The 16,771-nt window shown below is 41.9% G+C and overlaps 1 protein-coding gene across 2 annotated transcripts; it reads left to right on the top strand.

Moving 5' to 3' along the window:
* Nucleotides 1–6,130: 6,130 nt before the first annotated feature.
* Nucleotides 6,131–14,857, top strand: CTSL (cathepsin L). 2 transcript variants are annotated; one of them, XM_077817491.1, is made up of 8 exons: nucleotides 6,131–6,185; nucleotides 8,915–9,050; nucleotides 10,165–10,287; nucleotides 10,369–10,524; nucleotides 10,740–10,964; nucleotides 12,698–12,866; nucleotides 13,245–13,362; nucleotides 14,485–14,857. In XM_077817491.1, exons 2-8 carry the CDS (start codon nucleotides 8,925–8,927, stop codon nucleotides 14,582–14,584), a joined length of 1,017 nt encoding a protein of 338 aa, XP_077673617.1. In that variant the 5' UTR covers nucleotides 6,131–6,185; nucleotides 8,915–8,924; the 3' UTR covers nucleotides 14,585–14,857. The 2 variants fall into 2 exon arrangements, with proteins under 2 accessions (XP_077673617.1, XP_077673618.1); XM_077817492.1 differs by having other exon boundaries at nucleotides 6,173–6,295.
* Nucleotides 14,858–16,771: the final 1,914 nt, after the last annotated feature.

Genomic DNA, 16,771 nt, shown 5'->3' with positions numbered 1-16,771 from the left:
GCACAAATCAGATGTAGTGTGCGATTATGTTGCAGACTTCGTGCCTGTATTCTCTATGACTCTGCTCTTCTGCCAGCCTATGGGTAATGTGCAACCCCATATATGTATGAAAGGAACAAGAGATACAGAATTTATTTGAGGAGACCGCATCAATCAGTGAATAGAACAGGAGTCTAGAAGTCAGGAGACCAGTGTACTACTTTCAATTCTGTCACTAATTTCCTGTGGTCTTTTCTATACAAGAAGCGTCAGTGTAGTATTTTCACTGACTGTTTCATGCCATTTGTTCCACACTAGCCATGCTGAATCATTTTAACAACATCTGCAGTTTCACCCTGCATCCATCAGTGCTTTGCTGCACCATTTGACCCACAGACCATATCCAAGGGTTCCTGCTCTATTGGCATTGCACTTTGAAAATTTTCAATAGGATATTTCCATGGTGCAAGGGGACTTTGGGAAGGAGGGTCAAAATTAAGCTCTGTATTGGTAGGTGGCTTCCAGCTAAGTTGGTTCCTGCAGAGTGGAGAGTAGAAGCCCTGAACCCACTGTGTGCACATGTGGTATATTTGCATCAAAAGAGGGGGAAGCAATCATTATTTACATGGTAAGTCCCTCCAGTGCAGAGACTTATGTGACCGTAGAAAAGTCCCTTCACCCCTCTGTGGCACAGTTTCCCCATTTGGCAAATGGGGATAGTAACAGGATTTTGGATAAGAGTTCTACTGTGCCACCGTACAGTGGCTCTCCAAAGTCAATGCCTCCAATTGTTTTCTCGACCTGATTTTCATGAAAACTAACTCTTTAAAAAAAACAAAAAACAATCTTGATGCCATTTCACCTGGGTTACTTCTCCATCCAGTAGCTTCTGTTGTTTACCCTTCCTCATGTGCTCTGTTAATTAAGTTAGTGGTTGGGCTTTTATTAACTTAAAAACAATGCCTTCCCACCACCACCCATAATTACTAACCTCATTCGAGGGATTGCTTTCCAGCATGTCAGAGTGCCCTTAATTACTGCTGCTGCCCCAAGAATAACAGGACACAGACAAACAGGATTTTGTTTCTTCCACTGCAGCTGCTTACAACTGCTTGCTAAGTTAAGAGCAAGACTCATGAGTGTTTTGTGTATTTGAAATTGTTTTCTGCCCTCCTGTTTAAATTTTCATAAGCAAAATGTTGGGTTTGCTTTGGTTTTTTTGTTTAAATCCAAACAAAGATTCAAATATTATACCATACCATTCTGACAGCTTTGTCAGAACACTGTAAAACGCTTTAACAATAATCTATAGTTAATTCCGTACTTGGTCTTGATCTGAGCAGGTTTATGGATAACTCAGATCTGTTACCATAAAAATACATAAAAAGAAAAGGAGTACTTGCGGCACCTTAGAGACTAACCAATTGAGCTGTAGCTCACGAAAGCTTATGCTCAAATAAATTGGTTAGTCTCTAAGGTGCAACAAGTACTCCTTTTCTTTTTGCGAATACAGACTAACACGGCTGTTACTCTGAAACCATAAAAATACATGTTAATGCAAGAAAGTCAAGGGATGCAAAGGTTGCTTGAAGAAAACAATTCTCTTTAGCATAAGGAAACAGCACTTAATATTTTTAATTTCAAATGTTTCAGCATCGTGTTAATTTTCTTATTCCAAATCCATGAATTTCTGGGGCAGCGCAGCTGTTTACCATGATGTTTTCACCAACAGAGTTTCTCCACTTTCCTAACGTTACCACCATATGTATTATGCTAATGTGAATGTGTTATCGTCATAAATATTGCAGTATTTGAAAGTGATTATATATCAGAGGTAAATCAAAAGGGGCAAGATGCACATATGTTTAACTCCAAGTATATGAGTAGTCCCAGGATCAGAGTAGTCCCCGTGACTAAGAAATTTAGCCTTTTATGTTACTTCTTTTTTTTTAAATTTAAAATAAAATCCCTATTCCCTTCAATGACACACCTCTCTCCTAGCAAACCCTAAAACAGTGGTTCTCAACCTTCCTGACTACTGTATCTCTTTCAGAAGTCTGAAGCCCAAGCCCTCACACCTGGGGCTGAAGCATGTACCTTAGCCCTGCTTGCCACACACCGAGGATGGCCCTGCACTTGTGATCTCCTCTACAGCCCTCCTGTGTACCCCCTGGGGTTGCAATTCCCAGGCTGAGAAACACTGAGAAACATGTACCCTGGTTGAGAACCACTGCCTAAAACACCACAACCCACCATGAGGCTAGGTTTCCTATGTGCGCCTGCAATGCAAGCATTCCATTACATCATTTGTCAGCTGGTCTCACATCTCCTGAGCAGAAAAGGTATTCAGATGTAAAAGAAGCAAGCTCTACCTTCCGGCCTATTAGATAAATTGGAATGTGGTCCCTTTTATCTCTCACTCAGGGGAGTGGAAAGATGAATGATGAGTCTTCGGAGATCACAAGGCTATTCTAACAACAGTGAGAAGTGGATAATATTACTGACTTATCAGCTATGACGATGTCTCTGTAGCCAATGCTTAGAACCATATCTGATTTTTCAAATACAGATGCTGCTTTAATTCTCCAACCCAATAAGGATGCAGCTAATTTAATTATTGGTGCCCCATCTGAAAATCAATTCCAGAAGCTAATTAGTTCTGTTACCAGGAAGGGTACCCAAATAAAGAAACTTACCAGTGGGTGCTGCTAGCAATTGCAAAAGTTAAAGGGACACTATCGACTTTAAAAAAAATTGTTTTTCCAATTTGCTATTAATGAGACAGTTTTCCTGGTTTTTGTGGGGTCTTTCATATGGCAATAAGGGAGAGGAAAATCAACTATTGTGGTTGTTTAAAAATTAAGAACATGTTATCTGAAACTACCTTTAACTCTTCTGAAATTTGGCTTTTTAAAATTTCAAGTTGACAGTGCAAATATGTTTCCAGTCTGTTAACTCCTCTCTTTTCATATGCTTGTAACTTTCTCAAAAATTCACCTTTTGGGGATGAAATTTTCCATGCTAGCTTTCGCCCTAGAGAAAATTAAGCAAAATTCTTTCAAACACTTTTGTGTTGTGTGCCAAAAATTTACTTTTACCCACTGAAAATCAAAATAAAACATGACCACTTTTTTCCTACACAAAAAACTTAAATTGTTTGACATTTTAAACTTAATATGTAAGGTGCCCTTTAAAAAGGAGTGTATGCTTTGCTTAGTTTGAACAAATTTGAATGAATAGTAGTTTCCAGTGATTGGAAAAACCACTTCTCAGCTTTTTCAGTAGCATCTAATGAGGTCTAGACTACAAATAAACTTTCACTGAAATAATGAAACCAATTAGTCATTTTAGTTATGTTTGGGTGTACACACTCTTGTTTCAGAATAAAATTTGCTAATGTTGATTTAGAAGAGAGTTTGTACATGTCATAAGTAAAAATGATATGTCAAGTTTAAAAAAACAGTGTCCAACAGAGGTTTGCACCTGCCTAACTGAATTGCTTTAAAAACACACCTTTAATTAAAACCGTGCAGCTTTGTTTGTAATCCAGACCCAAGGTTCTGAATTTAGCCACTGTCTTATGATAAAATAAGTGTTAACCCACAGACTTGCACTGAAATAAATAAATTGGTTTTAATACACTCCTTTTGTGAGTTCAGTGCAAGTTTCTGAGTAGACTAGTTCACACTTGTAGTCTAATGGAAACCTTTAGCATTGTTTGCCCAAATATTTTGGGGAAGTCTTGTGGTAGAGCAATGGCAGGATATTTCCCTTCCAAAAAATGCCGGTGTAGATGCTACTGCTAACATCTTAATGTGCTTTATGTTTGATCAAGGCCCAACAGCTCTAGAGACTGCTGCAGTGATAATTCATATAAAGAGGATTGCGAATGTGTTAATGAAACAAATAGTTAAATCCTCCCTTAAGTACTGCCTTATCAGGGAAAAAGGAGAATCACATATGATCTCTGCAATTTTTGCTGCATTGTGCAACATAATACCAACCTTAGGCTTTCATTAAAAAATATATATATATATTCTCAAGATCAATGGAAGATTGATCCAAAGTTTTGCCTGTATTGATGTTTATATGGGAAAAATGTGGACCTTTTCTTACCCCTCTTTTAGGGCTAGAAGATACCCTCCCACCCAGAGGTTGCATGTGCGTAAGTACTTTTGGCAATCTGAAATCTCCCACCGTTTCTGTAGTGCAGCTTCTCCATTAGTGATGGCAACTCTATGAGGCTGGAATTTTTACCACCACATTCAGGGTTAGAATACACTGCACAATATGGTAAAAATGTGTCCTTCTACAGAAGATACCACTATTGCTATCATTAGGGGAGGAGTTGCATTATGGGGGGACAAAAACTTCAGTGTTGTTGCAGCCAAAAAGTCAAAAACAGTAATGTTAGCCTATGAGTAGCTGGGGTTAGGAAATCTAGTGAAGGAAACTTCCAGCTATATAATGGGACAAACCAAAGCGTGTCCTCTCCACCCTATTTGTCTTGTGTGGTGTGAACTGCAAAACTTAATAGGAACTATCGTATTCAATGGGACTACTCACCAGCTGGGTTGATCTGATCAGGGATAATTAATTGGACTGGTTCTCATTTTAAAAGATTGTCAGTGCCACCCGGATCAATTAATGGAAACTTTTTTGTAGTTTATAATAAAAATCCTAAACCATACTCATACATAAGAGTTTGCAGGATTGAGGGTGCTAAATTTACAATCTTTTATTCTTAATTACAGGGGTTTTAATACTCCATTAACTATTGGGACAGCTACTAATTGCTAAATATTTGTATTTTTCTAAGCAGTTCTGTGTTTCACAGTAGAAAACCTATTTATTTTATTTTAGAGAGACAAGGTAGGTGAGGTAATATCTTGTATTGGACCAGCTTCCATTGAAGAAAGAGACAAGCTTTATAGCTCTTCTTATTTTAGGAAATTTGTATACATATGTGACACTTCATTTTGGTACCTACTCAATCTTATATGATATGGAGTTTCTTGGGGTCCTAATAACCTAAACAAGTCAATGTCATAACTTTTTATGTTTACTGTCCAATTGTTGCTCTATAATACATTATTAAAAGTGAATCAGTCTTCATGTTTGCTTAATATATGCTTTTATTTGTATGATTTCAAAGCATTTTTTTAAATGATATATTTAGGAAACTTCTAAACATTGTTTTCATTTTGTGTCAATGTATTTCATTGTTGTATCATTACCCTGCAATATTTATAGGAGAGAGTCTGGCTTTATGTATGTATGTAGCGTCAATGGCAAATGGTACCAGAAATAATGCTCTGGGAGTTCAATACTGATGCTGTAGAAGGAGCTGTCAATGAGAAACCAATAACGCCCTTCCCCCCCGCCCCCCCAATTCACCCAATACTATAGCATGGCAAGATCAGATTCTAATTACTGTAACAGTCAGTTTGTCTACTAAAACATGAGGCCCTAACCCTAGTTACTGTAAGAACAAGTGCTGTTCTTCATGTACTTTTTCAGTCCTTTTAACAAATTTAAAACGTTTATTAAAGCAAATGTTAAATTATATATTACACAGGTTAAGAAAAGTGTCTGTACATCTAGGTGTAGTGTTTAGATTATCCACAAATATGTCTGCTTTAAAAGTAATCAGATACATATAGTACATAATCAGCAATAACCCAACCTTAGGTGAATAAATTTAACAGTACAGTTTAGATATTTTCATCCAAGTATTTGGGATGAAAATTTGTACAGAGAGTTGATTATGGAATGTATATATATCAATGAGTGAATATTGTTCCTTAGTAAGTGAGCATTGAGGCTTGGTTGTCCCTTAGTAGATATAATCCTATTACTAAGCAATTTTTTCTAGTGGTTATGGGGACAATCTAAAGGAATTTTTTCCCTTACAAATTGCTGTTTAATTTCTTTTGCTACTCCCCTCAGCGTGTTTGAAAAGCTTACACCTAATTTGTATCTTAGGTGAGTGTAGGGTTATGTTCTTTCCAGCAAGATCGCACTGGGCACGCGTGACACAGCGCACCACGGGACTGGGAGTCCTGAACCTTGCGGGGGCCGCCCCAGCCCTGCCCAGACCCTGTCGCAACCAATCGGAGCGCCGGGGCGGGCACAGCTGGGCAGACTATAACAGGGGCCCGGGCGCGGGGACCAGCAGGCTGGGAGAACTTGGCAGGGTCCCTCAGGTGAGTCCCGCCGCCGCTCGCTTTGCAGCCAGCTGGGAGGCTCTAACGCCCCGTTAGCCCTGCTGGGGCTGCGTGTCCGGTGTCGGGGGAGGCCGGTGGAGAGGCTGCGGGTGAGTCCTAAGCCTCCTGCGGGGACCATCCCAGCCTCCTGCGTGCGGAGGCAGCAGAGGCGCTGGGTGGTTTGCGCGCTGCGGCTTGGTACCCGGCGCTGGCGGGGCGGGAGATAGTTTGAGCCGGTTGTGGGGGGGAGAGGAGCTGCCTGCCCCTGTCTGATGGGCCAAGGAGAGCGAGCGGGACTTACCTGTCATATTCCGCCTGGGGCTCGGGAGCGAGCTAACCTGGGGATCCCCCGGCCCCCTCCGTGCTGTGGGTGTCGGGGGGGGGCGGGTCTAGGGGTGTCTGGGCCCCCTGTGCTGTGTCGGGGAGGGAGGGGGGGCGGGTGTAGGGGTGTCTGGGCCCCCTGTGCTGTGTCGGGGAGGGAGGGGGGGCGGGTCTAGGGGTGTCTGGGCCCCCTGTGCTGTGTCGGGGAGGGGGGGGCGGGTCTAGGGGTGTCTGGGCCCCCTCTGTACTGTGGGTGTCGGGGGGGACGGGTCTAGGGGTGTCTGGGCCCCCTGTGCTGTGTCGGGGAGGGGGGGGGCGGGTCTAGGGGTGTCTGGGCCCCCTGTGCTGTGTCGGGGAGGGGGGGGCGGGTCTAGGGGTGTCTGGGCCCCCTCTGTACTGTGGGTGTCGGGGGGGACGGGTCTAGGGGTGTCTGGGCCCCCTGTGCTGTGTCGGGGAGGGGGGGGCGGGTCTAGGAGTGTCTGGGCCCCCTGTGCTGAGTGTGACGGCGGGCACTGGCTAGCTGTAGTGTTCGGCTCATGCCCATCGCAAGGCCCGTATCTTGGCTCGGTAACACCCAGCGGTGACTGTAACTGGGACTTGCTCTTCCCGGCACTTCCTAGCTTATTCCTCCTCCAGCACCGCAGGCCGCCTAGGAGCCGGGCGCTGTGATTTCTGCTCCCCTCCTGCTCCCTGCGCTTTCCCTGGAAGCCGCTGTGGGCTCTGGCAGGGCTTGTTTGGCTGAACCCGGAGCACGATGCAGCTCTGCACCTGCGGACCTGGGGCTCCCTATTGCCCTCTCCCCGACGGGCCCCAGCGGCGCCGCCCCGGGCTTGTTTACACAGCAGTGGCCTTCCCGAGCAGAATCCTTCCCTCCCCTGCCTTGGGTTTGCGACTGGTCTCCCAGGTCAGCAGTCATGTGAGTGGTCTCACGTGATGGATCAGTGGGGCTGCCCTTCCCAGCTGCTAGGGCGGGTGCCTCCTGCAAATCGCCCTCTCCCCAGGAGGAGATCCGTTTACAAGAGAGTCTGGCCCCTGTGGTGTCTCTAGGCGAGTAAGAGGCAGGGGAGATGGGCGCATGGAGGTAGCCCTTAGGAAGGGACCCTCACCCTTGCCTCTGATCGCATCCCATAGTCTTATGATTTTGTAACTAGTTTCTGTGAGGAGAGCGGAAATGATTCCAGGAAAAGATGAGTCAACTGTGCAGACAGGCTTCCCAGAGGCAGAAGCTTTCTATTTACTTAGCGAAAATGTTCCTTTTTTCCCCCTATCCTGCAGTACCAGACAAAGCTCCCTATAACGAGCACAGTCACTGTGACATGCACTTAAAAGAACTAGTGTGGAAACCATAATGGGGAAAACCAAATTACAATGTGGTGTGAATCCTTTTCTCTTGCAGATAAAGGATGGGCATCCTACTGAAATGCAGTGATTGTCTGTTAACACCCTATTGATTGGATTTGGGTGAAAATTAGAAAAGGGGGAGAGAGGCAAAGAGGGAAGGGCAGAAGTAATTGAAAGGGCTGTGAAGTGGGCCTGTGATTTAATAAAAAGAAAAGGAGTACTTGTGGCACCTTAGAGACTAACCAATTTATTTGAGCATGAGCTTTCGTGAGCTACAGTTTCCACGATATGCGTCCGATGAAGTGAGCTGTAGCTCACGAAAGCTCATGCTCAAATAAATTGGTTAGTTTCCACGGTATGCGTCCGATGAAGTGAGCTGTAGCTCACGAAAGCTCATGCTCAAATAAATTGGTTAGTCTCTAAGGTGCCACAAGTACTCCTTTTCTTTTTGCGAATACAGACTAACACGGCTGTTACTCTGAAACCTGTGATTTAATAGAATTTCTATGGTGTGAAAATGTCCTGCAGCATCTCCCAGGATTGGTGGACCAAGTCTAGGCACCCCTCCATGAAAAGAGAGTTCATACATCTCTAGTGCCCCATTATAAGGCGAGAAACCAGTTTTTTCACATGGCATGAGTTAAGGAAGAAGTGGTTCTCTCCTCTTACATAATTGGCTCATAGAGGAGACATAACTGGTAATGACAGGTTTCAGAGTAGTAGCCGTGTTAGTCTGTATTCACAAAAAGAAAAGGAGTACTTGTGGCACCTTAGAGACTAACAAATTTATTTGAGCATAACCTTTCGTGAACTACATGCATCCGATGAAGTAATTTATTATGCTCAAATAAATTTGTTAGTCTCTAAGGTGCCACAAGTACTCCTTTTCTTATAACTGGTAATGGCTTCAGCTTTGTGATACACACTCGAAATACGTCATTTTGAACTATTTTTTTTCCGTTATTTGTCTCTGTATGTTACTAAGCAATCTTTCTACATAGAAACTTCTGATAAACAGAATCTTACATGTGAGAAATGGCTTAACTGATCTTGTTAACTTTTGGTAGACTTTCCAACATGAATATATATCTGGTCATATTTTCCCTGTGTTTGGGAATATCATTTGCTGCTCCAAGAATAGATCCTGTTTTGGATAACCACTGGAACCTGTGGAAGTCATGGCACACTAAGACCTACCATGAGGTGAGTATTTTGCAGAGGCAGACCCCACAGTATGGACGTTTGCTTAGTACAGGAAATGGTAGGAACAGTAAAATGTAACCTAAAGGCTAGCACTTGGAACTGAGTGACTATTCCAAGCTCTGCTATTAACTCTCTAACCTTGGGAAAGTTACTCTATTTTCCCTGTCTGTAAAATGGATGTGTTTACTTATCTGAGGGTACTACTTCTACACTAGAATAAAAGATCCATGACAGGGCTGTAATTGGCCCAGGCCAGCTAACTCAGGCTTATGGTGCTAAAGATTGCAGTGTAGACATTCAGGCTGGGGCTGAACTCTTGCAAGGAGAATGGAAAGTGCTTAATTTGTAATGAAAGAGAGAGGGGCTGGGGCTGAAGCAATTATTTTTACATTCATAATGGATGCAGCAAGCCCAGAGGTGCTGGGGCTCAGCCCTGGCACAAATTAAGCACTGAGAGTGGGTCTCAAAGTCCAGGTTCCTGAATGTGTACACATTCCAAGCCTGAATGTGTACACTACAATTTTTCGCCCTGCAGCCCCAGCCTCTGAAACTCATTACTGTGTTTTTTTTATTTCAGTGTGGACATACCCTAACAGGAGTTAATGTTAAGAACTTTGCCATCCTTGTATGAAAGACAGCACAATAAGTAAAAGAAAAACATGTAAGCTATGTCTACACTTGTACTTTTGTCGGTATAACTTAGGTCGCTCAGAGGGCTGGTTTTTTCACACCCCTGAGCGATATAAGTTACACCAACAGAAGGGCCGGTGCGGACAGCACTGTTGGTGGGAGACTCTCTCCCGCTGACATAGCTACCGCCACTCATTGGAGGTGGTTTAAATGATGTCAAAGGGAGAGCTCTCCTGTTGGCATAGAGCAGCTATATGAGTGATCTTACAGTGGCACAGCTGCATTGGTACAGCTGTGCTGCTGTAAGCTTGCTAGTGTAGACATAGCCTTAGTTATTTGGACTATTGCAAGCAGTCTTCACCTTCCAGATTGCTTTGGACAAGAAAAAACCTAAAAATTGGTGTATTACTGTTTTCATTTGTTCTTTTACTCATGGAGAGAGGCCAAATTCCATTATCCAAATCACCTGTTCTCTGCCCTTTAGCGGGAAGAAGGCTGGAGGAGAATGGTATGGGAGAAGAACTTGAAAATGATTGAACTACATAATCTGGATCACACAATGGGAAAACATAGCTACAGAATGGGAATGAATCAATTCGGTGACATGGTATGTATAAGGAAAGCCATAAAACTTGTTTTGTTAGTAGTGATGTATAAGAGGACAAGCACTTTTTTTTTCTTCCTTCAGACTACTGAAGAGTTTAAGCAGCTGATGAATGGGTTCCAATATAAAAAATCAGAAAGGAAGTACAGAGGATCACAGTTCCTTGAACCCAACTTCTTGGAGGCACCAAAATCTGTAGACTGGAGGGAAAAGGGATATGTAACTCCAGTTAAAGACCAGGTATGTTGTCTTGTGTGTAACAACAAATAGGATCTGCATGTCTGTATGTTATGAACACTGGAAGGATTTTGGTATTTTCACAAAGGTTGAAGTCCCTAATGAGCATGAATGAAGTGGGACTTGGATAATGGTATACTCATACATTTAGGCTGCTGTGGTAACATGGACTACTACATTGCCTGTGCTAATGAGTAATTTTTCCTTTTCAACTTCAGGGTCAGTGTGGATCTTGTTGGGCATTTAGCACAACTGGTGCTCTTGAAGGGCAGCACTTCAGAAAAACTGGCAAGCTTGTCTCACTGAGTGAACAAAACCTTGTAGACTGCTCTCGCCCTGAAGGAAATCAAGGATGCAATGGTGGTCTCATGGATCAAGCTTTCCAGTATGTACAGGACAATGGAGGAATTGATTCAGAGGAATCCTACCCATACATTGCCAAGGTAAATGTAACTAGCTCCAGGCTAATCTGTTTTATCTGTACAGTGTGTCTTAAGTATAGAAACACAAGGTAAATGTACAGGTTGAAATTTGGGGAAGGAAATATATTGACAGCTTTCAGAACAGATCTGTTCCTCCCTTCATAGTTGTCCCCCCAGCAAACTAGAATAGCTACCCACCAGTTCCAAAATCAGTCAAAAGTATGAGAAAAGTGACCTCAAAGATTTGGGCAAAAACCAGAGGCTCATCAGACCAGTTTTAAGAAGTGAATAGCAAAGCAAAGGGCTTCCACTGATAATGCTCTGCTATCATGCCCCATACACTAATATATCCAGAGATGTTAACTCCAGTTAATCTCAGATGCCACAACAATATGCATGACAGAAGCAGTCTGTCACGTAACCATGACCCAAACAAGGTCGCTTTTATACAGATCAGAGCTGACTCTTCTGGGTGAAGTTCAGTTTCAGAAGACCTGATGCAGTACTTCTCCTTGCAGTTAATACTGGTGAAGGGGCAATATCTGCATTCCAAGTTATCTGCAGCAGTAGTCCCATGTAGAGAGCACTATAGTAATCCATCCTAGAAGTCAAAGGCATTCACAGATGACTGGCAAACTTCAGAAATAGCTGTAAATTGCCTAGCCAATTGTAGATGTTAGGTGCATAGCTTGTGAGCACTACATAGAAAGAAAAATGGGAGCAAGGAGTCTTCTTGCCGCCAACACAACCTGGGATTCCGGAATATTGCATCAGACATGTGCAGGTCACATTGGGTTTTTAATTTAGGAAGAAGATTTTATGCTTGCAGCTTCACTTTAATTGTAAACTCCTTTGCTTGTTAAACATGTTGTCTCCAATTTTTGGTCTCATTGACACAGCAGAAAATGAACAAACCACGTGACCCTTTTTCTATTAGATTAAAACTTTTTCCACGTCTCCTCCTTAATTCCTAATTTGTCAAATGTGTCTCTGAAAGCACTTGCTCCTTCAAAAGAGTTATCTCTAATGTGTTTTGTGAAGTTCCTTGCACACCTGCTTTATTTACAAAATAAGTAAAGAAAACTTTACAAAAAAAAAAGTTCAGGGACCTGCGTTCCTTATTGTGCATTGGGTGATCATGATGTTGCAAACCAAATGTTGACTTGGGTCTTGCCATGTAAGTAATGCAGGAACACACATCAGCTGTTTCGTTTCAAAGGACTTGACTTTCATACTGGCCATTCATTTCATAAGGTAAAGTTTTGTGCCCACAATTCATCATGCTTATCCTGGCAGTTCATGCTTTATTCTGACAGTTATTGTAGGCACAAAAATGGATATCCTGTTGAAGAGTAGGTTCAAACTATAGTTGCAAAATGTGTAAGTCTACAAGTATGATATGTTAACTGCTTGAGAAAATTGGAGGAAATCTGATGATCCTGTTGTCAAATCAATTTTGACAGCCCACACTCTGGCTACTTATAAATTAGCTGAGTGGATTTTTCATGGTGTTTCTCTGAATGAATCTTGGTTAAAAGATCTACATGAGACAACTGGGTCTCTCTTTCAGTCTCTTATTCTGACCTACTTAAGACTACATTGCTCAGTTCTTTTTGTTAAAGAAATGCACCAGGATTGGTTGTCAGACAGTTTCAAAATATCGAGCTAGACAAACCAAACACAGAGTAGCTGGCAACACTTGCTAATGTAATCTAGAGAACTGTGTAGTAACTCCAATTTCCTTTTTTGTCAAGGATGATGAAGACTGTATGTATAAGGCAGAGTACAATGCTGCTAATGATACTGGCTTTGTAGACATCCCACAAGGACGTGAAAAAGCACTCATGAAAGCAGTGGCATCTGTGGGTCCGGTCTCTGTGGCTATTGATGCAGGCCATTCATCATTCCAGTTTTATCAATCAGGTAGTGATTTGCTCGCAGTTTATAAGATGACTTCATGTACTGTATCTAATGTTGCAGTACCAATGCAAAAAAAAAAATCTGATGTTGCAGTCTGTACTTCAATTACTGATGCAAAAAAGTTTGATCTGGAATTCAGGTGATCTGGGGTCAGTCTCCAACTCTGATACAGATTTCCTTTGTGATCTTGGGCAAGTAATGTAACCTGTCCTTAGGTTTCCTCTTCAATGAAATGGGGAATAATGCTGAAATACCTTGCAGAAGAGATGTTTGGCTGATTGACTGATTGTAAAACACACCATTGAGATCTAAAGACAGAAGATGTTCTAGAAATGCCTTTTTTTAAATCTTGGAGTCCTTACTTGAACTTGTATTTTCTAGGTGTCTATTATGAGCCAGAGTGTAGCAGTGAGGACCTGGATCATGGCGTTCTGGTTGTAGGCTATGGCTTTGAGGGAGCAGATGAAGATGGGAAGAAGTACTGGATTGTTAAGAACAGGTGCAAAACTTCTGGGTTTTTTCTTTCTATACAACACTCTTCAATCTCAGTCCATGGTTTTATAAAGTTGAGGGTGCAAATGGTTTGATTACATGTTAAAATGAATTAGTGTGGAAAGGTGCTATGATGCAGGGTAGGAGAAGTCCTGCAAATTTGACACAACTCCACAACCACCTTTATAAAACAAATGCCTCAGTTCTTACATAGGGGAAAGAAGTTATACTTTTTGGGTTCTTAATAAACTTGGCTTTAAGCAGCAAATTCATTCTAATGCATTTTGGACTGTTTAGATCATGACCTAAACTGGAACTGAAAACTAGCACAAAATTGGGATACCCTTAAGTGTGGAGGAGATGCACTCGGGTTTCATATTTTGTGCAGATGGAAAAAGGACTGAGGACTGGCCTCTTGTGCTAGGATAGGAGGCAAAAATCTGACATGTGACAGACAGTGAGAGCCATGAAATCTTGGGTGGCTGGTCTTCTGCTTCGTCCAAGAGAGTACCCTCCCTATGGTTGTCTGTCTGCAGTCTTTTGGTGTACAGGCGAGTCTCCTCTTACGCTGGGGTTACGTTCCGCGGTCAGCGCATAAAGCAAAACTTGCGTATAGTCAAAATTATATCGAGTGTAATGGCGGGCGGAATCGCCCGCACTACAGGTACAGTTTTAAAATTGTTGTTTTTTCTTTTTCTTTTTCTTTTTGGCGGGGGGGGTTGGTTTTGCTGACCATGCAAAGCTGAATTCATGCATGTTAAATGCATGTAAGATGAGACTCGCCTGTATTGCTTTCTGGGCGGTCAGTTAGTGAAGTCAGTTATGTACTCCACCACAGAATCAGAAGTGTTGCCTTGCTAGTTCCATCCTTGGGCACCCATATCCGCTCCAGCCACACTGCTACTGGAAAGAGAGTCAAAGGGTTGCATTACAAGGTTCTATGCTGTACGCTGGGTATCCTTGGCATACCATGCATCTTACCAATGGAGAGCATTTGTTACTTGGGCTTTTTCACAAAGCTGAAAGGTGGAAATTGCCATTCTAATCCATGGGACAAATGTAGATCTCAGTGCTACATTCTCTTGCCTTACTGTTAAGGCTAACCATAATTTTTTCTTTCGTTTTCCAGCTGGGGTGAGAAGTGGGGTGACAAAGGATATATCTACATGGCTAAAGACAGGAGGAACCACTGTGGAATAGCTACAGCAGCTAGCTATCCACTAGTATAACTTACTGAGGGGGACTAAGTGTTTCACTGCAAGAGTGGTTTTAAACTGATTGACAAACCCATGTTAATACATGTGGTAGGATTTGTATCTTCCAAGATCCAACTTGCAAGTTTTATATGTTGGTGACAAGCCACTTGTTTAAATTAATGTAAATGTTAATATGTAAACAAGCTTGTAATATTGCTGGTTTGCAGACTGCTTAATTGATTGGATTCTTTTTTGAATTTTCCTTTTTTAACTGTAATGTGCACAAAGATTTACTTTTTAAATAAACACGCCAATTCCAACGTGTAAAGGTGACTTTGCTTTCCTTTATGTATATAAATTGATGATCATCTTAACCAAACCATGTACCCATCACTTTCACCATCCACGAAAATGTAGCTGAGTTTGGGAATTATTGCACCCAGCAATTATTCAAATGGAGTATAGTATAGTACACAACTGGACAGGAATATAATTGAAAAATACTGTATCCATTTGAAGTAAAGCTGATGTAGTGGGAGTGACCAAAACTTGGTATTTCATGTGGGACTCTGAATTTCTGTTTGAGAGTCAAGCAGGAGTTTTCATTACACTCTTTGAACAATTAATATGGCATATCAGTCATATGATCCAAGAGGAACAAATAATTAGGCTTATTGTACCTTTCACTAAATGTTTTTGTTATCATTGTAGTACTAAAATAGAGTTTTGGATTCACTTAAGTATGCAAGCAGCGTCCCGTTCTGCTGCTGTAATTTAAGTGACCCATGAAGGAGCTCTTAAAAATCTGGACTTATGCCTTTCCCCTGGCCTTCGCCCTTTCTTTTTTGTGTGTTTATACTTCTTGTGGTATGTTAAAGTCCCTGAACATTTTTAAAAATGAACTTCATTTTCCTTACACATATCAAGATTGTCAAATCTGATCTTCCCTGAGTTTGCTGAAAACCCCTTGGTGCTCTTGCCCCTTAACTGAAAGGACAGAGCTGTTGAAATAATAAACGTTTTTCTTTGGAGTTTTTAGGCTTTTCCGTGGCACTTACTGTAGCACCTCTCAACCAGGAAGGGCTTTATCCTAACTATCCATGTAAAGTAAGGAAATATACTACATTTTACAGATGGGAGCTTGAGCACAGAGAGTGACTTGCCAAGCTTACACAGGAAATCTAGCAGGAGTGGGAGCAGAACGTAGATTTCCTCAATCCTTGCTATAACCATGAGATCATCCTTTCTGGTGCCTGAATTCTCATTATGGGTCATACTAGTTTGCATTTAAACCCAGGTATAGGTTTGTGCTGGGGTGAAATATCAACAAGATTTCTGTTGTCTTAAAATCCATTTTTCAGAGGATGCAATCAAACACATCAGAAAGTCCTAACATTACATTCCAACACGTGGACGATGTATGTGAGTTTGCTTCTTCCGTGTGGCAAAATTCCGCTCTACTCCACGCTGATTAGGCCTCAACTGGAGTCCTGTGTCTAGTTCTGGACGCCACATTTCAGGAAAGATGTGGACAAATTGGAGAAAGTCCAGAGAAGAGCACTAAAAGTGATTAAAGGTCTAGAAAACATGACCTATGAGGGAAGATTAGAAAAAATTGGGTTTGTTTAGTTTGGAGAAGAGAAGACTGAGAGGGGAAATAACTGTTTTCAAGTACATAAAAGGTTACAAGGAGGAGGGAGAAAAATTGTTCTTAACCTCTGAGGATAGGACAAGAAGCAATGGGCTTAAATTGCAGCAAGGACAGTTTAGGTTGGAAAAACCTAACTTGTCAGCGTGGTTAAGCACTGGAATAAATTGCCTAGGGAGGTTGTGGAATCTCCATCATTGGGGATTTTTAAGAGCAGGTTGGACAAACACGTTTCAGGGATGGCCTAGAATGATAATACTTAGTCCTGCCTTGAGTGCAAGGGACTGGACTAGATGACCTCTCAAGGTCCCTTCCAGTTCTATGATTCTATGAAACAGGGAAATGGCTTACTGTGTAGTATATAATAAAAATATACTTTTTAACCTTTAAACTCAATTTTGACTCATTATATATAAAAAATTATGCAGTAAAATATACCATTCTAACATAACTTTAGATACACTTTCATATCCAAGCTTCAAAATTTACAACATGAAAATATAAGCTGGTTGAGAGCTGGGTGTGCATTGAGGTTCTCAATGGATGAGATATAAAGGTCCATATGCTTTCTA

This window comes from Eretmochelys imbricata, chromosome 5 (genome assembly GCF_965152235.1).
Source record: "Eretmochelys imbricata isolate rEreImb1 chromosome 5, rEreImb1.hap1, whole genome shotgun sequence".
Lineage (NCBI taxonomy): Eukaryota > Metazoa > Chordata > Testudines > Cheloniidae > Eretmochelys > Eretmochelys imbricata.
Note: the sequence above shows the minus strand (reverse complement) of the source record. Positions and strands in the feature narration are given on the sequence as shown.

What these genes read in the sequence shown, in the direction of transcription:
- CTSL (XM_077817491.1), top strand. Translation starts at nt 8,925, where the DNA reads ATGAATATATATCTGGTCATATTTTCCCTGTGTTTGGGAATATCATTT. An exon ending in TGAATCAATTCGGTGACATG is followed by an intron (nt 10,288 to 10,368) that starts GTATGTATAAGG and finishes TTCTTCCTTCAG; the next exon opens with ACTACTGAAGAGTTTAAGCA. An exon ending in TAACTCCAGTTAAAGACCAG is followed by an intron (nt 10,525 to 10,739) that starts GTATGTTGTCTT and finishes TTTCAACTTCAG; the next exon opens with GGTCAGTGTGGATCTTGTTG.